We start from the raw sequence: 26,943 nt of genomic DNA, 5'->3' as shown, positions 1-26,943 counted from the left end.
CTCAAACAACCACCAAGAACAGGCGGCAAAAAGCATTTTAAAATTGAGCTACACATTTTGTCGTCCTCGGATCATCGTGAGACTGTTAATATGGAATCACCAACCATAAAAAATGCTTAAAAGGTTACTCACTGGCTTGAAGGACGTTGATGATCAAGCTCATTGTATGGATCTATTACAAGTCCATTCACCCCATGTCTTAAAACTGCAGCTTTTGCAAGCGAGAGAACCCAGTCAATATTCGGCAGGCAATCATTCTCACACCTGTTCAATTATCCTACTTTTCTGGTTAGTGAAGAAAAATGAGATTCAATAAATAAAAAAGAAAAGATAGCTCAAGAAGTAAAACTTCTTCAGAATTCGAGATTCAGAAAATAAAAAAGAAAAAGATGGCTGAAGAAGTAAAAGCTTCTTTAGAATACCTAACCCACCCAATATTATTAACTAAAAGAGTGAACAGATTAAAAAAAAACCTAAACTTGGCGAGTTTTATTCAGTGCACATCTAAACATTGTGTTGCCTAATTACCCTCCTTAACATGACAATTTTATTGTCACGACCCCCCTGCATGCTGACAAATACATAGAAATGTGACACACACGTTGCCACATGGATTTTCTTGTCCATGTGACATTTTTAGAATAAAATATAATTTTAACCTTTTTAAGTTCACCAATTATCTAAATCATCTTTTTCAAGACAAAATTGTAAAATAAAACATAGAATAAATATTTTGATTATAATATTTTATTTAGGTAAAGATCATAATCAAGTTTTTTTACATATTAGTCCAGGAAAAGAATAAATACATGTTTTAAAAAAATATTATTGCATCTAAAGAAAAAGTATAAAGGAAAATAAAATTCCAAACAAATGTTTAATGAATTTTGCCCGCAAAAGAATAATGCATAGTTAAATTAAATACTCATTGCAAAAAGATACAGTGTTTTTCCTTTTTATAAAAATACACCATTTGAACTTCATAACTTGGTTAAATCTTCTATTTATTTGGATAAAATAAATAGAGTTTTAACTAAGCTATGTAAATTTGGATCCAAAAAAAAAGAGAAAAAAATATACTGTTGAAACAAATAATCGTTTTATCTAAAGAAAGAAATTGGGATAAAATAGTAATGTATATTAAAAAAACAAAGAGTACTACAATTAGAAGAAATAAATCATTATATTAACTGTGACAATTAATAATTGAAAAATACCCACGTGTAAGTTGAGTTTTCAATTTTTCTTCCCTCCCACGCACCTAAAAGAGTGTATTCACGCTCTTTGCCACATCAGCATCTAGGAGGGCCGAGGATATCAAATTACCAAGTTCAGAGGGTAATTAGGCGAACGTAAAGTTTAAGTGTGCACTAAATAAATCTAGCCAAGTTCGCGCGGGGGAGGGGGGGGGGGTTGATCTATTCACTCTAACTAAAAACCTATCTATGAAGATTATGGAAATTGAACAATATTGGAGCAATAATACTGCCATACAGCAAGCTGATTGTACTAGCTAGAAATCAGAACGTAGCTTAACCAAGGAATCACCAAAGCCAGTAAATCACTCTAAAAAAATAATAAGTTATCTAGAAACAATTTTTCGTGGAAAATAGAGGAGAACCATGTATGCAAATAGAGAAAATGAAAAAAAAAAATGGTCCCTTATATTTGGGGATAGGTCTGGGGAGGTTCTTGGCTATCAAATAAGAGAATTTCATACAGAATATGTAGGTATGCTTATAGGTTCCAGATACAAGTCAAAGCAGGTGTGGGGAAAAAAACTGACAAGAGACTTGCTACATGGAAAAGACAATACCTTTCTCTGGGGCAGTGTGATTCTTGTCAATACTGTCCTTGACTCGCTACCAAGCTTTCTTATGTCCTATTCTTTTACTAGTGAGTATGAGATAAGAAATCTAATTCTGATGGATAATTACCTATGAAATGGTTGTGGAGATACGGCACAAACATAGAGCTTTTTGAGAAGAGTAATTAACGAAAAATATGGAGATCACAGTTTTTGATCTATGGATCGTGCACACACTTCTCATGGTTTAGGTTTATGGAAAGCATATAAGTAGCTTTTGGACCACTTTTGAAGCCTGCACAAAGGTCAAGATTGGCTATGGCAGGAACAAGATTGTCGTATGATGTTTGAATAGGACCCTCACCATTGAAGATTAGGTATCAAGATCTTTATTGACTCAAGAATAATGTAGGTTGCTTTGTCTTACAATGTTGGAATGGAAGTTCTTGGTGCTTAAGTTTCAGAAGAAATTTCTTTGATTAGAAAATCCCCAGAAGAGTTCTTCTGTTAAGAGATTTAGAGTGTGTATGTTTAACGCAGAAGCTGACGATTGCATCGTATGAACAAGGCAGAAAAATGGGCTATTTTCTGTTTAATTATTGCTATAAGGCGATCAAAATGTGTGAGTGACAGCCCAACTTATTGGTCATGAAAGCAGTCGTGGAAATCAAAAGCACCCTAAAAAGTTAGACTCATGAAGCTTGCCTCACCCATCACAATCTATAGAGAATGGGAATGACGATATCAGTTGGTATTTTATGTGTAATAGAGAGGTGGAAAACTACAGCCATCTCTTTTTGCATTTTCCAGTGACTGGCCAGATCTCGTCTTCATTGTTCAACAACATACACACTGTTATGTCATACTCAGTCAAAGAGCTATTCAGTAAATCATTACCTGCTTGTATTTGTTGGGTAATATGGAAGGAAAGGAATAGCAAATGTTTTGAAGTGATAACGGATATTGTGCAGAAGCTCAAATACATATGTTTGTGGTCGTTGGCTTTTCGGTGTAATCTTCAATATACAAAGACTGAACATGGCATCCTAAACTCGTAGAAACTTTACACGAAAAGGTTTTAGTAAAATAGAATCCTCTTTTTTTTGTAATGATGGATTCCTAGTGAACTGCCTATGCACTTTTTAGTGCCAGGCTACTTTATTTATAATAAAATGTTTAATTACCTTTTCAAGAAAATAGTCCCTTAAATATATCCCTGAGCAATTTTGGTCCCTTGCCAAAAGTTAGCACTTTTTGTCTCAATCAAATGTTTAACAAACTCTGATTTTTAGATTTAATAGGAACTAGGAAAAAAAAAAGATCTACTGTGAACTCACATTTGGAGGTGCAGATTCCGCTATTTTTGGTGTATTTTCAATGTTTGGTGAAGTTTTTTGAGATTCAATTTCTGGTATTTTTTTTGTCTATTCATTGTGTCTGGTGCAGTTTTTGGTTTTGAAGTTTCTGACATTTGACAACTTTAAGGACCAAAACTAGTCAGAACTCAAAAGTATATCAGGAACTACTTTAGACATATCCCCAAACATAAAAGACCAATTTTGTTTGCTTCTCCATGCAAAGACAAAAGGATGAGAAACCCTATTGCAGGGAACAAGAGGTTGCTTGTGTCCTACACATTACAAAAGGAGAATCGACACTGCCCTACCAACATCATATACATAATACATATGAAATATAATCTTCAAACTCATCTCATTTTTACATTGGTATGATCAAAGGGCATAAAATACTCAGTGCACTTCATTTATTTCTTCCCCGGACCCTACTCATAGCGGGAGCTTTAGTGCACCGGGCTGCCCTTTATTATAAGGGGAGTGATTAAGGCTGATTTAGTCAGTCCAACAACAACTTTGTTTTCAGAAGAAAACATGCATAAATAGGGCAAAATATAGAACTATAAACATGAAATGAAGCATATGTGCTTCTTCGAAGCAAGTGCATCTTCTTCTTTCAAATAAAGCACACAATTTAGAGAAAATACGAGATTTACCTAATATTTATAAATTAAGTATCAAGTGCAATTAATATTACTAGTTACAGTATTCAGTTATGATAATGACAACATCAATCCCAATAGCTTAAATTAAATAAATGTAATTTCAACAAATCCACTAGTAAATATCAATTAACAAAATTGAGTACAGTTTCTACCTTTTACTTAATCAGCCATTTTAAAAAAATTAATGTGCAACGTTCGATTTCATATTTAATTGTTTAGGAACTGCAATTGTAATTAGTCTCAACTACAAGAATGATAGTTTTTCCAAAACAATCTGCCTATATGACAAAATTGGAATATAGAAAATGGCATAAAGAATCAGTAGTATAAAGTTTCACTTGAAGCATGAAACTCAGTTGAAGCAAGGTTACGCGCTTTGCGTAGCTTAAGCGGCAAGACATGTACCTCATCAACCATGCGCACTATCTTTATATAAGAAGAAGTTAGAGATTTACAATAGTTTTAAACTTGATTGACATTGATTTTCGCTTCATACATTTCATTTGGGTACAATATTGTCAATCATTTTGTCCAAATCAGCGTTGTTAGTATATGTAGTGATTTTTCCTGGCCACAGGCACACATAATCTTTTCCCCATTAGTGCCTCTATTTGTAAGCTCACACTTAAATTTTGCTTTGCACTTAAAGCACCAATAGACTAACGCATTTCTTTGCTTTCGCCTTTACCTACTCCGTTTAGAATAGACAAGAAAAGTTAATAAAGTAATCATTGAGAGATTTTAAAAAGCAGAAGAGAAGTACAATAGCAACAACATGATGACTTGCACACCATAAGAACATGAAGACTACAAAGAGATTACTGAAGATACATGGGGAATAGTCAGATAGAAAAAAGCAATACCCCCCCCCCCTCTTTTCTAGTTTTAAAGTTTGATGCAAAGAGGAGACCCTTTCTTGCTTGAGTCTTAGGACTTCACTATTTAAATCTGCTCTTCTTCCAAATCGCATTGCTTCAACCATTAAGAGCAATAACACCTCCTTCACATCATTTTGTTGCTTGATCACGGTAAAGAAAGATGGATTTTGAGCCTAACTCAACCCAAAAGACAAACTTATGAGGTGAGAATTGCCAAAACCATTATTTTATAAGGATTTCTCAAGATCATATAAAGAGACAGCAACTCATACACTCAAACCAATATGGGATCTAATACCCCGTCACATTCCCAGGTTGGATATCATTGCGTGGACAACATAAGATGAGGCCCTAAATTGGATCGACCGTGAAATAGCAATGGGTCTCTTATACCATGTAAAAAATGCACCTTACACGTAACTCAACCTCAATAGCTAGCTCATGAGGTGAGGATCACTAAATACCAAATAGGGGACAATAGTCCATTCTCTTAACTGATGTGGGACACAAAAGATAACACTGTTTCTTAGTATTTTGGATACTATCTATTCAAAACATGGCATCCATAATGTGGATATACAATCAGTTAATCCAGGATTATCATTAAAACGAACTACAAAACATGGAGAGCAAGCTTAGGGAACATGTCAGTTCCAAATAGAAGTCAGTCAGATCATTAGGCAAGCTTCAACATTCATATTTCAGGAAATTGTCACCATCACCTTATGAGGAAAAAAGTATCACTGAGCCATTGCTTTCCCTCTTCAAACTCCTGAGCGCTCATCCGTTCAACAGATTCCCCATATCTGCAGTGCCAATGATCAAAACATTAACAAACAAATTAACAACGAATAAAAGATAAATCTATACTACTTTAAAAGCATGAACTCCCTAACTTAAAAGTTAAATTACTATAATACACTTCTTATTTTTAAAACTTAATTACAGTACTTGTTTTTTCCATATCGTTTTAGTGGCTTTGGTTACTGATGGTGGACTAGGTTCATGTTCTCAATTGGGGTTGAAGGTGAGGGAAAATAGTGGTAAGAGGGAGACGGGTTTTCGTAAGTTGAGAGTAGGATGGAACATAAGGTCACTTACAGGGAAGTCCATAAAGCTATTGAAGAGTCTTAAGAAGAGAAAGATTAATATAGCCTGTGTTCAGGAGACTAGATGGGTAGATTCCAAAGCTCAGGATGTGGACGGATTCAAATTATGGTACTCAGGAGGCTCAAGAGATAGGAATGGAGTAGGTATTCTAGTCGATACGGATCTTAGGGAGTGTGTGGTGGAGGTGAAGAGGATCAGTGATAGGATGATGTTTATTAAGTTAGTTATAGCCAGGCTTATTGTGAACATTGTTAGTGCGTATGCACCCCATGTGGGCCTGGAGGAATAGTCAAAAGGCTCTTTTAGGAGGATTTGGAGGAGGTAGTGAGAGGTATACCGAGTACCGAAAAGATTTTCATTGGTGGAGATTTCAATGGTCATATCGGTACAACTTCTAATGTTTTGATGATGTCCATGGAGGCTTTGGTTTTGGGGACAGGAATGGCAGTGGGGTATCTTTCCTGGAGTTTGCTAAAGTTTTTGAGTTGATTATTGCTAACTCGTGTTTTCTGAAGAGTGATAATTAATTGGTCACCTTTAGTAGCACGGTAGCTAGAAATCAGATTGACTACTTACTCCTCCGGAAGGGTGATAGAGACCTTTGTAAGAATTGCAAGGTTATTCCGAGTGAAAATATTACTACCCAACATAAGCTTTTGGTGATGGACTTGGAGATTAAGAGGGATAGGAGAAAGAAATCCTTTATGACTGATTGAGGATTAGATGGGGGGCCTAACTCCCGCCCTTTCTCGGGAGATGGGGGAGAAGTTGACTGGTTTAGGGGCCTGGAGTAGTAGCGGGAATGCGAACAACATGTGGGAGATGACAGCTGGTTGCACTAGAAAAGCAGCCACCGAGGTTCTAGGAATATCGAGAGGAATCCTTGGTGGTCGTCAAGGAGATTGGTGGTGGAATGGAAAAGTACAAGGCAAAGTGAAAGCCAAGAAGGTTGCCTATACGGAGTGGTTGGAGTGCGTGGATGAGGAGGAGAAGAGTAGGCTTAAAGATATCTATAAGAAGGCAAAGACGAAAGCGAAGTCGGCGGTCACCAGAGCTAAGACGACAGCTTTAGAACGCCTATATGTTGAGTTAGGGGAAAAAGGTAGGGAGAAGAGATTGTATAGGCTCGCCAAAGCGAGAGAATGAAAAGCCCGCGACCTGGATCTAGTAAAGTGCATCAAGGACGAGGAAGGTGAAGTATTAGTGGATGAGACCTCTATCAAGCAAAGGTGGCAAGCTTACTTCCATAGACTCTTAAATGAAAAAGGAGACAGAAATATTGTACTGGGTGATCTGGCATACTCTCATAGTCTTCGAGACTTTGGGTACTGCAGGTGTTTTAGGGTTGAGGAGGTTAGACGTGCTATTAGCAGGATGAGGAGGGGGAGAGCAACCAGGTCCGATGAGATTCCGGTAGACTTTTGGAAGAGCACTGACAAGGCAGGATTGGAGTGGCTGACTAAGTTGTTTAATGTTATTTTGAAGACTTGCTAAGATGCCCGATGAATAGAGGTGGAGTACTATGGTTTCATTGTACAAGAACAAGGATGATATCCAAAACTGTAATAATTATAGGGGTATTAAATTGCTAAGCCGCACTATGAAGATTTAGGAGAGAGTGGTGGAGATGAGGGTGAGGAGAGGAGTGTCAATCTCAGAGAACCAGTTCGGATTCATGCCGGGGCGATCGACTACTGAAGCAATCCATCTTATGCGGAGACTGGTGGAGAAATTTAGTGGAAAAAAAGACATCTCCATATGGTATTCATTGACCTTGAGGGATGTTCTCTGGAGGTGTCTGGAGGCTAAAGATGTTCCGATGGTGTATATTAGAGTTATAAATGACATGTATGCTGGAGCCAAGACTCGAGTTAGGGCAGTGGGAGGTGACTCAAAATATTTTCCTGTTGAGATAGGACTATATCAAGGATGTGGGTTGAGTCCTTTTCTTTTTGCCTTAGTGATGGATGAGTTGACACAGTCCATGCAAAAAGAGATTCCATGGTGTATGCTATTTGAGGACGACATAGTTTTGATTGATGAGACTCAAAACAGAGTTAATGATAGATTGGAGGTTTGGAGACAAACGCTGGAGTCCAAAAGGTTCAAATTAAGCAGGACCAAAACAGAATACTTGGAGTCCAAATTTAGTGTTGCGATGGATGAAGAGGGCATGGAAGTGAGGCTTGTCACTCAACCTATCCCCAAGACAGAAAACATTAAATATCTTAGATCCACCATACAGAGTAGTGGGGACATCAATGATGATGTCACGCAACACATTGGGGCAGCGTGGATGAAATGGAGGCTTACCTCCGGAGTCTTGTGTGATAAGGAAGTACCACCTAAACTTAAAAGTAAATTCTACAAAATGGTGGTTAGACCGGCGTCCTTACATGGAGTGTAGTGCTGGCCAATAAAGAACTCTCATGTTCAAAAAATACATGTTGCAGAGATGAGGATGCTGAGATGGATGTGTGGACACACTAGGAGTGATAAGATTAGGAATGAGGTTATTCGGGAGAAGGTGGAAGTGGCATTTGTGGCAAACAAAATGAGAAAAGCGAGACTGAGATGGCATAGGTATGTGTAGAAGAGGGGTGTCGATGCCCCAGTTAGGAGGTGCGAGCGGTTGGAGTTGGGGGCTATGCGAAGGGGTAGGGGTAAACCGAAAAAGTATTGGAGAGAGGTGATTAGACCAGATATGGTGCTATTCCATATCACTGAGGACATGAACTTATATAGAAATGAGTGGAGGTCACTGATTAGAGTATAAGGCTAGTAGGGATAAAATGATATATTGTCGTGTGTCGGTTTAGGGTGGTCGTAGGTCAAGGCATGCCTTTATAGGTTTGTTGTTATTGCATTTGATTATCACATTACTCTGCTATCGTTATTATTCTTGTCTTGTAAAATTTGCATTGATTTTTGGGGGTTTTTTGCCATTATGCTATATATATTGTTTTTCTTTCTTACTTGGGACTGTGACTTTTGAGTCGAGATTCTTTTGGAAACAGTCTATCTATCTCCATAAGATAGTGGTAAGTTCTGCGTACATCTTACCCTCCCCAGACTCCACTTGTGGGATTTCACTGGGTATGTTGTTGTTGTTGTTGCTTTTTAAAAAAATAAAAAGTGCGCAGAACGGCAGAAGCAAACCCAACCTACACTTCGTCTGAATCAATATGCTCTTTCACTTTTACATTCGCAACTATTCTTTCATAAACCATTCATTTACCTTAACCTAACTACCCATATTAAAAAAACTGTCCCGCACAAATAATCCCGATCTCATCCAGAAAGGATGTAATCTTTCAGAAAAGTTTTTACTCATGCTCCTTAATTCAGAAAAAGTCTGGTGCAATCCAAATTATGAATATATACCTCCAAATATTCATCGAAAAAATCTTCATTGAACTCTAATTATGGTAAGTTTTTGGAATTTCTTTCAGATTTCATCCTTGTAGAATTTGCTAAAACTTTTGAAGAGGTGTCCTCAAATGTACTTTTCATGGAGGGTTAGTGATGGTGATGACAGTGATTTAGATGGTTTTGAAGACATGCAAATATCTGCTTGTTGTTCTCATTGAACCTGGAAAGATAAATGATGCTCACAAGGTTCTCGATGAAATGTCAGACAGAGGTATGAACATGAAATCACTAGGCAGTGGCTCTAATAAAAGAAATGCCAAATTTAATTATGTGAACACACGTTTCTTGAGTTACTTTTCCATAAAACTGTGTGTGTAACACTTCATGTTGACACTATTGTTTTTCAGCAACGATTTTAGTGAATAGGGCAGATCATGGGTCATATTGACTTTGTATGCTACAACATTTCTATATGCCAGTCGCTTACTTGTGCACCCATGTTTGTGTGATGTAATTTAAAGATAACTATATATTGATTGTCCCATAATACACTGATTAATGTATAGCTGCAACATGAAAGTAATCTATGTTGATAAAAATAAAGATGCAAAGGCCTACTTCCTCAATACTTTCATTAAGGAAGTCATTTTACTTATCTTTAAGGAGCTTGTTTTCCTAGCGAAAATATTTTTCAAAATTTTTGTCCAACCAAACATGAGAAAATTAGAAAACATTTTCCTATACACCAAACACACTCTTAAGAATGAAATGAATACAAATGAGAATGATTATTCAATATCATCGGGGAGTCAATAACATCACATTTTATTAAAGCATAATGCGTAAGATGTTGATCAAAAACATTCTTTTACATACCCGATTTCAGATGCATGCTCCTGTGGGCTATGGTTCAAGTCTTGAAGAGATCATCTCAATATAGTACATATGTTCATAAGGAAACATAGCAAGTTCTCTTGTGTTTTTGTTGGAAATAAGATGATTGTTTTTGTATGGGATCCAAAAATAGTGCATTATGGGTTCTTATGTTATAAATGGCATCTCCTAATAATGGATTATATTGGTAATGTGAAACTATGAATTATAATTAAAAGAATCGTTATTCAAAACTATATAGAGTTTTACAAAGACTCATTCCTTTATATTTATACATTGGAATTGAGTATGAGGTTAATGTAAACCCCTATATGACACTTAAAGTTGGATGAATGTTCTTTAAATTTTAAATGAGGATACTCTTAGTGGGAGCCAAAAAGGTTTCATACTTTATGTAACACCCCTACTTTTTGAAAAGTCTAAATTAACCTGTGACTTCGTGATAAGACGAAGAGTGATTAAAAAATTAAGAATTATTTGGTATGTCACATTTTAAGTGCTCAAGGTTCATATTTTAAGTTTTGAAGTTAAGCGGGTTGCGAAATCAAAGTTGGCAAAAGTTATCGCAAGTTTCGTTTTAAGGATTTCTCTGAAATTTGGGTCAAATGTCTGTGAGCTTTTCTCCTAGGTCTACGAGTCTAGTTTCCAATATATCAAACCGTTCGTCCATACGACTTCAGAATAGAGAGATATTCGCGTTTTCATGAGATGAAGCAAGCAGGCACATCTAGGTGGTCCTAAGCCCCTATGTCAGTTCAGCTTTATATAAGCTATTCAAGCTCCGTTTTAACTCAATATAATCAACCAAAATTCATATAAAATCATAGGGAAAGTCCCAAAATCCTCCATGGATATTGATTCTTTCAACTCGGAAGTTTAACGGAAGTTGCTCTACATACCGAGCTTGTCATCTTGGTATAGTTTGCCCCGTCAATTTCATGGCGTATCTTCATGGGTGTTGTCGTGGTGACATAGCAGGTGTTTATTGAGTATTTTGCAATAGCTATGGATATATATTGACAAGCTAGCGATATTGTACACTTATCTATTTGTTAAAACGAGATTCTAAGCTCCTAGTTATGAAAAGTCGCACTTGCCGATGACTTGTAGTAGTTTCTTGTTGGTTTTTGCTTTGTTTGTTGTTACTTCAAGGAGGTAGGTTATTTAGCATTGGAATTCAGTCCGTTTTGTCAAGGAAATGTCCCCCCTACGACCCTCCTTCATAATTACGTGTTTTAGTGTCATTTTTTACAGTCTCCGTTCCACGAAGTGGTGTTTTGGATACCATGACTTTGGGAAGCCCCTTTATCTTACTATGTTTGTGTATTGATGGTGTTAAAGTGCTAGAGGGATTGGGGAGTTTATGTGATTCTTATTGGAGTCGCGTACGATAATTATTGGATTGAGCAACGTGAAGTACGCCTTTTTATATTGCCGCGGGAGCTCGTCGCTCCTTTGAGATGTTATTGGAATATCTTCATTGGCTATAGCTGTTGTTTATCATTCTTATTGGCCTAATTTTATGATTTGGACTTAGATGGTCGCGACTGTGACATTGATGCCTTACTGATTGGTTACGGCTCATCTTTGCAGCCTTTTGATTCTAACATTTGTGGCATTCCATTTGGTTGGTCAAGATTTATTTCAACACCTTTGGGGCTTCAGTTGAAAGGTATGTTAAGGCTATTCCCTTCTTTCGACATGTTTCGTTAAAGCTTAAAAGCTATACAAAAAGGTGGTTTTTATCATTGATAAACTCGTAGCCATGATTGTTGGTTGCTCGAGTTACAATAGTTCTCTATTGTCGGGATTCTTATTCTGTTAGTAGTGGCCCAATCTTAGGAACGACTTAGAGACTATTGGTATAGGTTGCCTATAGCTAAATTGCCCGCTTTTAGCCTATTGAATTGTTATTATTGCCCTTGGGGCTATTGTGGTTAGCTGCAGGAATGTAATTATTGCTTGGAGGCTATGAGTTGCCTACGGGGCTACATTGATGCCTAAGAAGGCTACATTCTGCCTACAAGGCTATATTGTTGCCTAAGAGGGCTATGCGTTGCCTAGAGGCTTGCAGACTACTGTGTGGGTTGTATAGTTATGTTAATGGCCATGTTGGCTTGGTTTGTTTGTTTGTTGAGGTCTGATAGTTTCTTGATGTATTGTCTTGATATATACCTGCTTTCAGCTTCTGTATAGAGATCATGGTGGCCTCGGCGGCTCAAGCAGGACTTGTGTGCTAGTTTGCTATTTCTTTGGATGAACTATTGGGAGTAGTTGTTTCCTTCATAAAATTGTTGATAAGGGCCTTGCCAGCCGAGGGCTTATTTTTAAGCCAAGATATACTTATTTGTTTTCTTGATTGTGTGACTGTTATGCGCTAGTAGCAAATGGTTCGGCAGGGTCGGCTCAGGCCTGAGTTTTGGCATTAGGTGCCAGTTGCGCCCCTTGAGTTTAGGGCGTGACACTTTACTTAAGCCTTGCATTTTAGTAAATTATATTGTCTAAGCTTTTTTTCCTTTCTCTTCCACACTTTGAGTCCATTAAAGCGACAATCTAGAAATATAATATCCTAACTATTTTGTATAGAACGGAAGGAGGCGAAGTCGGCGGTTTCAACGGCAAAAACGACACCTTTTGAACGTCTTTATGCTGAACTAGAAGAGAAAGGCAGGGATAGGAAATTGCTCAGGCTAGCCTTTTTTTTTAAGGACGAGCATGGAAAAGTATTGATAGATGAGACTCTCATTAAACAGAGATGGCAGTCATACTTCCATAAACTCTTGCATGAAAAAGGGGACAGAGACATTGTGTTGGGAGATTTGAAACATACAGGGAGGCGTCACGATTTTGGGTATTGCGGGAGTATTAGGGTCGAGGAGGTTAAGGGTGTTGTTCGTAAGATGCACTGGGGAAGAGCGACCGGACCTGAGGAGACGCTCAACTACAGAAGCCATCCATCTTATGAGGAGACTGGTGGAGCAGTATAGGGAGAGGAAGAGGGACTTGCATATGGTATTCATCGACCTAAAAAAGGCTTACGATAAAGTTCCAAGAGAGATACTATGGAGATGTTTGGAGGCTAAAGGTGTACCTGTGGCTTACATTAGGGTGATCAAGGACATGTATGAGGGAGCCAAAACCAGGGTAAGGACAGTAGGAGGGGACTCAGAGCAATTCCCAGTTATGATGGGGTTGCATCAAGGATCAGCTCTTAGTCCATTTTTATTTGTCTTGGTGATGAATGGATTGAAGCGACAAATTCAAGATGAGGTGCCATGGTGTATGCTTTTCGAGGACGACATAATCCTGATCGATGAGACTTGTAGCGGAGTTAATGCTAAGCTGAAGGATTGGAGACATACCTTGGAGTCTAAAGGGTTTAAGCTGAGTAGGACCAAGATAGTGTACTTAGAGTGCAAGTTCAGTGAGACACCTCAGGAGGTTGGAGTGGAAGTTAGGCTTGGTGTCCAGGCCATCCAAAAGAAAAGTAGTTTCAAGTATCTTGGGTCTATCATACAAGGCAGCAGGGAGATTGACGATGATGTCACACATCGTATTGGGGCAGAGTGGTTGAAATGGAGACTCGTTTCTGGAGTGCTATGTGACAAGAAGGTGCCACCACAACTTAAGGGCAAGTTTTACAAAGTGGTGGTTAGACCGGCTATGTTGTATAGGGCGGAGTGTTGGCCAGTTAAGATCTCTCACGTTCAAAAGATGAAAGTTGCCGAGATGAGAATGTTGAGATGGATGTGTGGGCATACCAGGAGCAACAGGATTAGAAATGAAGCTATTTGGGACAAGGTGGGAGTGGCCTCGGTGGAAGACAAGATGCGGGAAATGCGAATGAGATGGTTTGGGCATGTGAAGAGGAGAGACACAGATGCCCTAGTGAGGAGGTGTGAGAGGTTGGCCATGGATGGTTTCAGAAGAGGTAGGGGTAGGCCGAAGAAATATTGGGGAGAGGTGATTAGACAAGACATGGCGCAGTTACAGCTTACCGAGGACATGACCTTAGATAGGAGGTTGTGGAGGACCCACATTAGGGTAGAAGACTAGTATATAGTCTCGTTATTCTTCCTTATTAGTAAGCGCATTACAATTCCTTGTGCTTTGATTTCTACTATTATCTATTACTGTGTGTACTTTGATTACCCTATTTTATCTATGTCACTTTCGTTATTTGCTTTCTCATATCGCTTTGAATTTCTTAGTTTTCTCTGACCTCTTTTATGCTTTTATTGAGCCGATGATCTTTCGGAAACAACCGTCCTACCTGCTTTTATTGAGCCGAGGATCTTTCGGAAACAGTTGTCCTACCTTGGTAGGAGTAAGGTCTGCGTACACTTTACCTTCTCCAGACCCCACGTTGTGGGATTTCACTGGGTTGTTGTTGTTGTTGTTGTATTACATTTGACATATGCTATGGAGAGTAATGAAGCATCAAAACTAATAGCTCTCAATAAAGTATTTCATTTCGTGCTAAAGATGTATATTTATGTAGTGTCATCTATTTTGCATAATTTGACTAATATTTTGTATGGAAAAAAATCACAACTCAATTTTCTGGAGATATGAAGCTTGGCAAGATGTTCACACCTGATCACACATGTACCAGTTATCGCAATCTAAATAAAAGGCTGAAATTTTTTTATGGGAAAAAATAACGATTCAACTTTCAAAAGATACAAACTTGACAAAATCTTCATAACTAATCACTCACATAAAGGTTATTGTGATATTAACAACTAATGGGCGATAAAAAGATGGCTTACTTTAAGTCTGTTAATCCTTTAATTTCCCATTATTAAATATTGAGATTAAAAATTTCTTTTAATAATATTTAGAATATTTTATAAAATATGTATTATATGACTTGATATACATGTGCATCGCACATGTGGAAAAATTAGTCATATCTATTCTAACAGTCGGAACCTCCACACTTGAAAGTTGATTTACGAAAATACACTTCAAAAGTTGATCACTAATATTACTCCTCATCCAAAAAAACAAACTACACCTTTAAGTTCTTCCTCGTATCTTCCACACACATACAAATTTGTCTTGAATTTACATTTCAGTTTTTCCCCTAATATTTTCCACACAGTTATAATCAACTATAAACTATAAATAACCATTTTATAATAACTATGTATACCATTTTTAAATTTTAAATTAATTAGCATGAATTCCACGTGCGACACACGTGTCAGATGACTAGTAATTTCACAAGTATGAGTAAGATATTCGTCTTGTGCAATAGAAAGTCAGGTTCTGCTTACAGGAAAAAAAATGAAAGAGGAAAACAACAAAAGCTTTACAAATACAGTAGCAGAATATGACTATCCCACCTTTTTTTTGGATTTCCTATCCGGTGTCTGGTACCCGCATTGGAGCCCGACTAATCCGGATTCGCACCGCGTAAGGCCTCATTTGGGGGGACGCACTACCTATCAAGGATATTTCCATACCCAAGGCTCGAACCCGAGACCTCTGGTTAAAGGAGAAGCAGACCCATCCGCTGCACCACATCCTTTAGTGGTTTTTTTGGTTTCCTATCCGGTGTTACTATCCCACCTTCATAGACCAGCGCACACAGAAGTTATAGTGGGCCGATATTCTGGGAAAAATAAAAAAAGGCTGTCTGTCCATCCAGCAAGCTATGCTTGCCAAGAATGAAAGCTTCAAACATGTGCCACACATTTGCAAGAATGGGAAGCAGTAAGCAGTCTGGTTATGATACCTAACTACTTCTCAAATACAAACATTTTTTTAAACCGGTTGCTATTGTGTGTATATAATATATGGTGCGCACAAAACAGTACATGGGCTGTACTGTAACCATATTTACAATTGTATCCAGAAGCTAAACTCATTTACCTCTATATTGACTCTAGAACATCATAATAGAATCAGTATCATCCGAGTACATCTGTTTACACCAAAAATATAATATCAAGACAATTCAATTTGATCTTCTGCATACTATTCTCTATATTTGTAAAACATATCCTTCCATATTGTCCACCAGATGCAAGCAGGGACAATTCTCTATCTACTTCTGTTATTTGCCATTGATCCTTCTTCTTCCCAACTCTATAAAGCTTTTGTAATCTTTCCAGGCTAAGAAAATTCTCCACAGTTGTTCTGTCACTTTGCAATGAAGGAATAGATGGTTAACTCTGCTTTAACTCAAGACAGAATGCATTAAGGACACATTGTGATCTTTCTTTTCATTAAATTGTTCTGGGTGAGGACAGCTTCCTTAGCCAAGAGCCACACAAAATAAGCTACTTTGTGTAAGATATTAGATCTCCAAATATGCTTCCAAGTCCAATTATCAATCTGCTGATTAGACTGATTCATCATCTTGTGTGCTACATTCACCTTCAAGTCACCACTGCTATAACCTTGCCACCTCAATATGCCTTTCCCTGCCTATAACCCACTGAACTGTGCAAGGATGCTATAAAATTTAGTTATCCTGTCCATTTCTCAATCATTGGGTGATCTTCTGAAAGTAATATCCCAATCTTGAGGTGTCCACATTTCTTCGATAGTCATCTGTTGGTGAAGCACAAGATTGAATATGACTGAAAAGTGTGACTTTAGAGTCTCTATTCCATGTCAATTGCCCTCCCAAAAGCTAGTTTTGCTAACATCATAAACTTTGATCTTTGGTTTGCTCTAAGGCCCCGATGGATATCCATAAACTAACCCCATCTGGTGTATCAACCTCCTTGGTCATCCATTTGTCTTCCTCCTCATATTTTACATTTAAAACTTTACCCCATAATGACTGATTCTCATTGGTAAGCCTCCACAGACATTTCATCTTCAGAGCTTTATTGTGAATCTTTAAATTCCTGATACCCAGACCACCAATTTCTTTCCAAAACAGAGCTTTCAATTTGACGGGATGAAACCCTTTCTTTTCTTTGTTACCTTACCAAAGGAATGCTCTCCTAATACTATCCAGTCTTTAAATGACCCCTGCTGGGATTGGAAAAACTGACATCATATATGTAGGAAGAGCATCTAAGACAGAGTAAATGAGTGCCAACCTACTACCAAGAGATAAGTACTGAGTCTTTCATTTGGCCAATTTCTTCTCACAGTTTTTAATAACACGTCCCTAATTCCTTTGGATTTAGAGTTTGCTCCCCATGGCAATCCTAGATAAGTAGTTGGTAAAGTACAAACTTCTCCACCTAGAATTGCATTTGGTTGTGTTGTCTGGGTGACTTCAGTAATGGGAAATAACAAGTTTTTCCTCCAGTTGATGTGTAAGCCAGACACCCCTCCAAATAAAACCAAGATCACCCTCAAGTATCTCGACGGATCTTCTTTTGCATCACAAAAAATTAGAATGTCATCAGCATACTGGAGGTGAGTCACTTCCATAATGCCCCTATCAGTTGTAGCCACTTCAAAACCATGAATCCACCCATTTAGAGTAGCTATTTTAATTATATTATTGAGGCCTTCCATAACCAATAGGAACAGAAAGGGGGACAGATGATCGCCTTGTTTGAAACCTCTTTGTAAACTAAAGAATCCAGTAGGAGAGCCATTAACCAGTATTGAAAAATTGACAATTCTGATGCAATGTTTGATCCACTACTTTGTCCAAACCCATTCTTTTCCAGTATTTTGAGCAAGAAGTCTCAATTAACATGATCATATGCTTTCTCCATGTCTAACTTGCATAGAATACCAAGCTTTTCTTGTTAAGTCCAGAATCAACAACTTCAGCATCCATGGTTTGTCTACCTCTTATAAAACTCATTTGCTGAAAATCTACCTTCTCTGTACGACCCTGGAAAGCTCAAGGAGCTTGATGGTGGTTAGGATTCACAGTCGAGGGCGACATCAAGTCAATGGTGGCCCATGAAACACTTTCACGAAGTTTAAGGTGCTACAAGGAATCTCAAGTGCACATCTTCAAGCTATACACTCCTTGATTGAGAAGATGGAGTCCTTAAAGGCCATTGAAGATCCATGTGTGGGGGTACTCAAGCTATGGAAGATAACTTGGATGGAAGAGAGTGAAGGCCCACATGTAGAGATGCTCAAGCTATGAAAGATATCTTGGAAGGAAGAGGCAGGAGAGTATGAGACCAAGGATGCAACTACAAAACACCACATGCGGCCGCAAATGCATCACATTTGTCAATCAGAAGCCCTGTTGGAAAAGGCTCACTTGCGACCACATGTCACTACTCACTTCGCATAGAGCATAGGACGACCCATTTTGGGATATTTTGTCTATTTGTGCAAATGCAACTTTTGGGCTATGTTTGTTAAGGTAAAACTATAAATACTTGCCTTAGTCATTTTTATTTGGAAGATTTTGAATTTTGAAGAACTCCTTTGAGAATGTAGTTCCTCCTTTATGGAGATTAGGCTAGTTTAGTGGGCAGTTTCCCTCAACTCTTTACTTTGAACCCACTTGGATGATCTAGGATTAGATTACCATGTCTGAGTTCAAGTTTCTCTTCCTCCTTGGATTGTTCATCTTGTGTTTGCAGATTGATAGGTATGGTAACCAATCCCATGTTGACCAATCACATAATATAGTTGAATTAATCCCTTATTTCTTCTTTCTCATCTATTGATTTCTCTCTATCTTAATTTTGTGTTGTTTCCGCATTTGAATCCTTAGTTTCCCGACTAGTATCACATCACTTTTCAATCATTCTATTAACACTTGTATAAATTAGCTTGTAGATATTGCCGATCAAGCTGAAAGGACTGAAATCCCTCAATTCCTTTGTTCCTTTCTTCTTAGGAATCGATGCAATAAATGTAGCATTGAAACTTTTTTCAAATACTACATGATCATGGAAGTTCTGAATAGCATTCATTACATCATGTTTTACCACTTCCCAGCATTTGATGAAGAAACCAAGGTGAAACCATCTGGTCCAGCTGCGTTATCAGCTGCACACAACTCAAACATTCCAATACTTCTTGTTCCTCAAACTTGTCTTGTAGAAGCTCCCATTCTTCCTCTGAGATGATAGGGCTTCTTTCAAAATGACAGAAAGGCCTCCATTCTTCCTTTCCTGAATACAACTGTTGATAAAAATCAATGTTTTCCCCTTTAATTCTCACTGGATCCATAGTCAATAACTCCTTGGACTAGCAGTTGATCAATGTTGTTATACCTCTTATCTGCATTAGCCATCTTGTGAAAGAACTAAGTATTTCTGTCACCTTCTTTTAACCATAGAGTCCTAGACTTTTGTCTCGGTGAAATCTCTTCATTCTTGACAAGTTCCTCATACTCCATATAAATTGCCGTCTTTTTCATTATTTCCTCCTCAATTAAAGCTTTGTCACCAAGTACTGAATCCAGCTTTATAATCTGTCCCAACAATTTCTTTCTTTGTGAATTTAGCTCACTCTTGCTCCATTCCTTCAGACACTAATTCTATCAGGTTACCCAATAAAGTTAAAAGAGTTCCACCAGACTCTAATTCTATCAGTAAATCTTTCAGGTCCCAACTCCCAACCACCAGTTTTCAAACTTGAAATAATTCTTGTTGTGGACCCAAGAACCACATTGTAAAGCTACTAGGAAGTGATCAGATATTATTCTCTGGAGAAGGTATTGCTTGATATTGCTGAAAGCTATCATCCCATTCTTTAGAAACAAGAATCTTGTCAATTCTTTAGGCTATCTCATGATTATCCCCTTTGAACCAAGTGAAATTTCCACCCTCAAGTTGGGTGTCAATTAGGTTCATATCTTCTATGAAATCAGAGAATACCACCATACTCCCTGTTCTTCTATTTGGATGTCAAGTAGGTTCATATCTTCTATGAAATCAGAGAATTCCACTATACTCCTTGATCTTCTATTACAACTCCTCTTTTCTGAGCTAAATCTGGTGACATTAAAGTCACCACAAACAGCCCATGGCCCTTTCATCAGTCCCCTCTCATCCCACACTATCCTCTTTTCTATATAGCAGTTAGGTGCACATACGCCAGTAATATGACTGAGAAGTTCTGCAATTGTGCCTTAAATTTGCAAGTCAAAGTATAGGCACCAATTTCAAGTATTTTCCCCTTCCAAACCCTATTGTCCCACACCATCATAATACTCCTCTGGTGCCACTAGCCTCCAAACAAGCAAACCTCATCCATCTACCACCCCATATTTAACCACCTCTTCAAAAAACCCTCTAGTTTAGTCTCCTGGATACAGATGATCTTTACATTCCAGTTTGATACTAAACTTTTCACCAATATTTCTTTATCCCTATTGTTCAATCCCCTAACATCACATGATACCAATTTGAACTTCATGGATCGACAATAGTCAAACTCCTCCCCTTATTTCTGTTTCCGTTGCTCTTAAATTTGACATCAAAAGTGACTAGGCCTTTCAATTCCTGGCCCACCTTTGAATCTTGTCTTCTTGCATTCAAAAGTTGACACCATCCACCTCACCGCCCCAATATTTTGCTTAACTTGATCATGTTTGGATGAACCCATATTGTTGCCTCCATTTCTTTATCCAGAATTGATTCCTGTTGTTGTATGAGAAAAGGCTCAACCTCCTCTACCTCCAAATTGTCAATTGCTGTCAGTGAATTCTGTCCTGCCAGACCAGTTTCACTGTCTTCAACCCCCATCCCCGATTTGTACCCTTGCCCCCTCTTGTATTTGTGCAACTTCTCCCCCATCCAGATTTGTACCCTTGCTCCCTCTTGTGTTTGTGCAACTTCCCCATTGCCTTCAACACCTTCGCATAAGAATTTGCCTCCTTATAGATCTGTGTATTTGCATGGAGAGACTTTCTGTGATGGAGAGTCTAAGACTTCAAGTATTATGTCTTTCTATCTTCCATCCAGTGGTTGCGTTGAATGTCATTTAATATGACTTAGCCAGCTAAATCAGGCCCAAACTTCTTTTTAATAGAGGCCGCAAAGATGGACTCTTTTGCAAGGCCCATCTCAGTTCACTTAGAAAAAACCATGTGCAGGTCATGTGCCCCTCCACTTTTACAAGTGTCATTTGTTATACAAGTACCCCACACATGTTTGCTGTCCTTCAAGTCCCTAGAATCAAGGGATCCTTGTACATCACCACTCGAGGATCCCTTTTTTATCCAGTAGTCCATAGCTCAATCACATCTTCTTCTCCGGCGAGTTCCCTGGTGGATTCCAATTGCACTTGGAATCTCGTAAGACACTCTACCCATACTGGAATATGATAGATGATCCCTTCTCTGACTATTACCACTTCTTTTAGTACATTTCTACTATCATTAGAAACAAGAATCCTTACCCATTTCAAATGATTTTTTAGCTCTGTCTCTTCCTCTGTAGCGACCCACCCCCCACATAGCTCTCCTATTTCTTGAAAAACTTTCTTGGACCAAAGATGAAGAGGAACACCAACTGCTTTGATCCAAGTGGTCTTTACTGGAATAAAGTTTGCAATACAGCCAGTTATGTGATTCCACCATTCCAGGTTGATCTTTGATTTCTTCCAACTCCAATGACCTTGGAGAATCTTCTCAGCCATGAATATATTTGGAAACTCGAATAGAAATAAGTCTCTATACATCTCATAAATATTCACCCCGAAAGCAGAATTCCAGTTGGCTGTTGGCCATCTCCTCATGTCAGCTAGGGTGGTCTTCTCTTCAATGTCCTTTCAGATATACCCAACTAAGCATCTTTTAAGCAAACCATCCTCTTTAAACTCAACAGATACTTTGATGTCGATGTTTCCCTTCTGTATCCTCACCTCAGCTTCTCTAAGATTCCTGGACTGTCATTTACTTTCTTGTACTGCCTTAGCATATGGGTAGTTGGTTTCAGTTGCTCTGGAAGGAACTGTCAAGTCCAGCTTTGGAGAACATTTAATGTTCTCTATCTTAAATGCAATATCACACCAGTCAGCACTAAAGCTGTTTCAGGGATAATAATGACTAATCTTCCACCTCCATTTAAGGATTATATATGCTCATGAATCTACCATACTCATTAAATTTCCTGGTTCAAGTATGTGGTTTTCCATCTCCTAGCTGCTTTCTTCTGATCTTTGGAGGCCTACTTAAGCACTAAAAAAATCTATTCCATGATCTTGCTGCTTATGGATGATCTTCTCATTGTATTACGACTTCTCTCCACCCATTCATACCAGATAGCACTATCAGATGTCCACCTATTCTCCCCCATCTTTGTGAAAAACTGCCTTATTGGATCTGAAAGGAAGAAGGATTGGTGGCTATCACAGAAGGTGACAACTGGGAGTGGCAAAACAAGGAAAGGGTTTGATTTCTGGTTGGAATCACCGGAAAATGTGTTTTACACTCCTAAGAAGTAGGAGAGAGAAGTCTTGGGAAGTGTGCCTAAGAGCATTCAAAAGATAGTCAAATACAATCATTTTGTGCACCTCTTGGCTATTCTTAATTAAAATATTAAACTTCACTAAATCAGTCCTAACCATACAAAGAATGCTTGTAATACATCACAATGAGATACTAAGGCAACATAATGGCATAAGTAAGCACTGCTAGTTATGAAGTTATATGCACAGATATTTTTTAACAGGGAAGTTGATTGCACAAATATTTCCATCCATAATTTATAAAAGTAACACAAGCACACAGTTATAATAAGTTTCCCATTGAGACGCTAAAAAAACCATAATGGTGCTATTATTTTCTACAGTGGACTTATCCCTTGTTTTGTGGATAGGTTCTACTAAGCACTTACCCTTTCAATAGCCACTGACATTATCATTCTTACGTCGCTTGAGGACCTTGGTATAATGCACTCAACTGATAGTCATGGAGGCTTTTGCAGAAAAAACCAAACAGAAAGAAGTTGTTCTAACCAATAACATTTTAAAGTTGAACTTTTTGTTTTCAGAGCTTCTTTAGTTTGAAATAATGTGTTTCTTTCCCTTAAAATATTTAACTTGCTATCCAGTATAACGTTTTTATCAGGATAAATCTATGCAGTAATCATTTCAAACCCTCTTCCAGCTGATGATATTTGGGGTAAATCCAGATGCATGAACTATTTCTCATGGAGAAAATTATGATTAACTATCTTTTTGAACTATCCCATTATCTTTATTAATAATGGGGAAACCTTCCAAATACATGCAATATACCAAAAAGTAGGGAATCTACAACATGATTCTTTTCGAACAACACCCAGTGTTCTGTACAACCAGGAATGTCACAGATGCACTAAAGAGAATTAGAAATGAGAGGCTATTCCTCAAATATACAAAGTGCATTTCACACGAAGAATACTAAAGCAACAAGATAGATCTATTGTCACTTGTAGTTAGACTCTTGCTCCTTCAAAAAGTCCCCTTATTTCTTTCCCTTCTAAATGAACAGAAGATACAAAATGAGGTAATCTTCCGCATATTCGCTTAGTTCCCTTCCATTTTATTTAACTACCTAACAACCAAAAGACATAAAACAACATGAGAATTTTATGTTTTTCTCCTATTCCACATGAATACAGTTGTCAAACAGCTTCTAAATATATATATATATAGCACTTCCATTCTATGTCTTTTCAAGATTCTTATAAAATTAATGCCCTGAATGATACTACATTCTATTAAACAATTTAGAGTACAAATATGCAACTTATCACCATCTCCATTTTCTCAATGATACCGAATATGTAGATTAAAAGGTAATGCAACAAGTATGTTGCTAGGCATCTTGCTTGCATGTAGCAATAGTAAAACGAAAATGACAAAGAGACTTAAGAAGTATAGGATGTTTCCTACTTGCCTCACATCAAAAAAAGGTTTCTTTATGTGCTTCTCCAAAAGTTTCCTAGCATGCTCCCGTACCTACAGATCAGTAAAGCAAAAAGTAAGGAAAAAAAAAAGCAAACACAAATGGGCCAGGGTGAAAGCGCTGAAGGGTAAATCGTTCCTTACTCTGGCAAAAAGAAACAAAAGTGTAATACCCTAATTTTATGAGACAATCTTTAGTCAAAGGTGAAGTCTGAGCTGTAAAACAGCTCTTTCTGACAGATTTTAAAAGCTCACATTGTGTTGAAAAAAACACTAAGGTAAGTGTTGACTATGATAAACTCAAGAAAATGATTGGGAAACCGTAGTAACTACAATTAACCTTTGAAGTATTTGGGGTGGCAACACAATAATGCAAGTGTTAACATCGGTCCAAAACAAAACTAAACGAGTTGAAATATTATTTTAGCAATATTTTCATCTTGTTTCACTAGAATTCAAGATGAAGGATTTACTTGGTTTGACAATAAATTGAATCTGATTATTCTAATACGTGACTGTTGAATAATCTATTTGAAATTAACAAACTTCCATTGGTATACCTGTTATTATTAGCTGAAAGTTGGACTTTAATACAATCAAACACCAAAAATTAACATGATTGATACAACACCATCTATGCCTCAATCACAATCGGGGTTGGTTTCGATTATATGAATTCTCAAAATCACTATGCTCCACTTCAACTCATTCATTACTAATAAGAGATGGACTTTAGTCCTAACTCTGTCCCATCCCACAACCAATGTGGGACTTTTACCACCTCCTTGCATGTCTTAGACCTACAACTGAAGTGTGAACATATAATATGGAGGCCCAACGTCGAGTAAACTGAAATTGGAATGGGTTTGAAACTGATATCATGATAAAAAATAGACTTTGGGCCTAACTCAACCCCGAAAGATACTCATTAGGTGAGGATTTCCCAAGACAACATGAGGAATTACGGGATTTCCAACAATTAATATCCTCAATCAGTGAGCACCAAAGGTTTGTTGTACCTGATTGCATATAATTAGATGTGGTCTAGGTTGCTCGGACTGGGGAGTGGGCGTCCGATATGAGTGTGGATCTAAAGGTTGGATCCTTCATGATCTAAATAATCCAGGAATGGATACGGATGCGAGATTCAGCTAAAAATAATTCAAATATCTAAAAATAAAGTTATAAAAATATGCCTAAATTATGGTGGACAATTTGGAAGGAAAGGAATGCACGACTTTTTGAGAATAAGTATGAATCTGTGATTATTATTAAGCACAAATGCATCTCCTTACATGTTTTGTGTGTAACATAGCTATTGCAAATGATATAGAAGTCATGATAGATTCTTGCGTTCATTGCACAGTTAGCAGTGATGTTAACTTGTAAATATCATTAAAGCACCTTCTGGTTGCTGACTTTCTAATCCAAATAATTTTGACGATAAAAATAATAATATGCCTAAATTATGATTTCACCCTAGCTTATGTTTTGATTTCAGAAATCATTGCATGTGTCTTGAATTTCTCTATCGATTTTGGTCTAAGTACCCAAAATTAATTAAATAGATCTGGTAAGGATTCCACACCAACATCGTGTCAACATGAGTGTGGCGCCAAAAGCAACAGGTCAATTAATCCAAACCAAACAAGCTTGTAAAGACAAGTAGGACTGGACTGTAACAGTTTGACTTAATGACTCTCTCAACACCTAGTTAGTACAATATGAGTAAAACATTAGTTATGCCTATCCAAATTGCAGACAGAATGATTTAGGGATCTAGGTCATCTTCAACCAAGAACCAGGGTACAGAAGCAAATCACTTGTTATTATTGTTTTTTTTTTGTTTTTTAGAAACACCCCATAAAACTTTGAGCAATCTAATGCTTGTGCAGGTTATATATCTTGGAACTTCAATTTTTGAGCAAAATAGAAGATCCAGATAAAGCAGAAATATGTTATTTTTTGCATGACCTCCTGCAATGATATACTACCAATAAATCTTTCTAGAGGATAACAGTTAAAATCTTCGTAGGATCCATTTATCACAAGCCTCATCTAGGAAACCGTGGTGGCAAAAACAACTCGGCAACTAATTTCTGATGAATTCAATCACTCTCATTTATTCCAGTTTGATATGATGAGAAACAGCTTCATAAGTGCCTACCCTGTTTTCCATAGAGCAAAGTGCAAATTTCCAGCCAACACTGCAATTGAGATTGCACAAAAGAGCATCAATCCATTCACTCTTCCCCGAGTTTGGGACTCCTGTAACAATAGTCAACTCTCCTGGCACAACCTGTACAGAATCAAGAAGAAAGAAACAAAAATCAGCCACACTAGAGAATTTCATGTCTTGGTTTCATGCTGATATGCCAATAATAAGTCTCAATCTAGAGTAATAATACTAATTCAGAATGTTATGCTGAAGAATAGGATTATGTATCATTTCTCGGGGCAGTTCAGTCGTTTTGGTTCTTTACCTCAGTACCTTGGCTTTAGCTAATATACTTGTGTCACAAGACCAGTAAACACAGTACCATCCCTCTCCATTCCCCAGAATCTCTCATCGTTTTTTGTTCCCTACGTTACTTTTTTGCCTTATGATTTAAATAACTATTTTTTTTTGGATAACACTGGTGTTCAGGTTAGCTTGTGCACACCTCCACTAATCTCCACCAGGTACCTACTACTTCCCACCAACAGGAGTAACAGGTAATTAAGCCCACCAAGATTAAGCAGATGGGAAGAATTAACCTTGTGTTTGCTCTGTTGGTTTCAAACTTTGATTGCCAAGGTTGCCACTCCAACTTTTCAACTGCTAGACCACCTCCTTGGGGACTTGATTAAGTAAATAATCTTATTAAAGTGATACAGAAAATCCTCTAATACAAAATGTATAAAAAATGAAGAGAATCTCATACAAAGAAGATTATCTATGCTAACTGGGATATCATATATGCTCCAAAAGAAAACATTCCATCAAACCTTCTTTACATTAAAATGTCAAATCTAATAGGTATATCACAAACCCCTACAATGTAGCTGGCATCCCAGGCATGAATACA

The 26,943-nt window shown here is 37.6% G+C and overlaps 1 protein-coding gene across 1 annotated transcript in view; it reads right to left on the bottom strand.

The window, feature by feature from the left end:
* Positions 1 to 26,943, bottom strand: part of LOC129872087 (twinkle homolog protein, chloroplastic/mitochondrial) — a 59,543-nt gene that overhangs the window by 5,550 nt on the left and 27,050 nt on the right. Inside the window, exons 14-17 of the mRNA XM_055946957.1 lie at positions 26,043 to 26,174; positions 23,868 to 23,929; positions 5,428 to 5,511; positions 133 to 264 (exon numbers count right to left, since the gene is read on the bottom strand). Coding sequence (XP_055802932.1) covers positions 133 to 264; positions 5,428 to 5,511; positions 23,868 to 23,929; positions 26,043 to 26,174 — 410 coding nt within the window. The remainder of the gene's footprint in view (positions 1 to 132; positions 265 to 5,427; positions 5,512 to 23,867; positions 23,930 to 26,042; positions 26,175 to 26,943) is intronic.

The sequence above is a fragment of the Solanum dulcamara genome, chromosome 11, assembly GCF_947179165.1.
Source record: "Solanum dulcamara chromosome 11, daSolDulc1.2, whole genome shotgun sequence".
Lineage (NCBI taxonomy): Eukaryota > Viridiplantae > Streptophyta > Magnoliopsida > Solanales > Solanaceae > Solanum > Solanum dulcamara.
The sequence above is the reverse complement of the archived record's forward strand: the minus strand, read 5'-3'. Positions and strand labels throughout refer to the sequence as shown.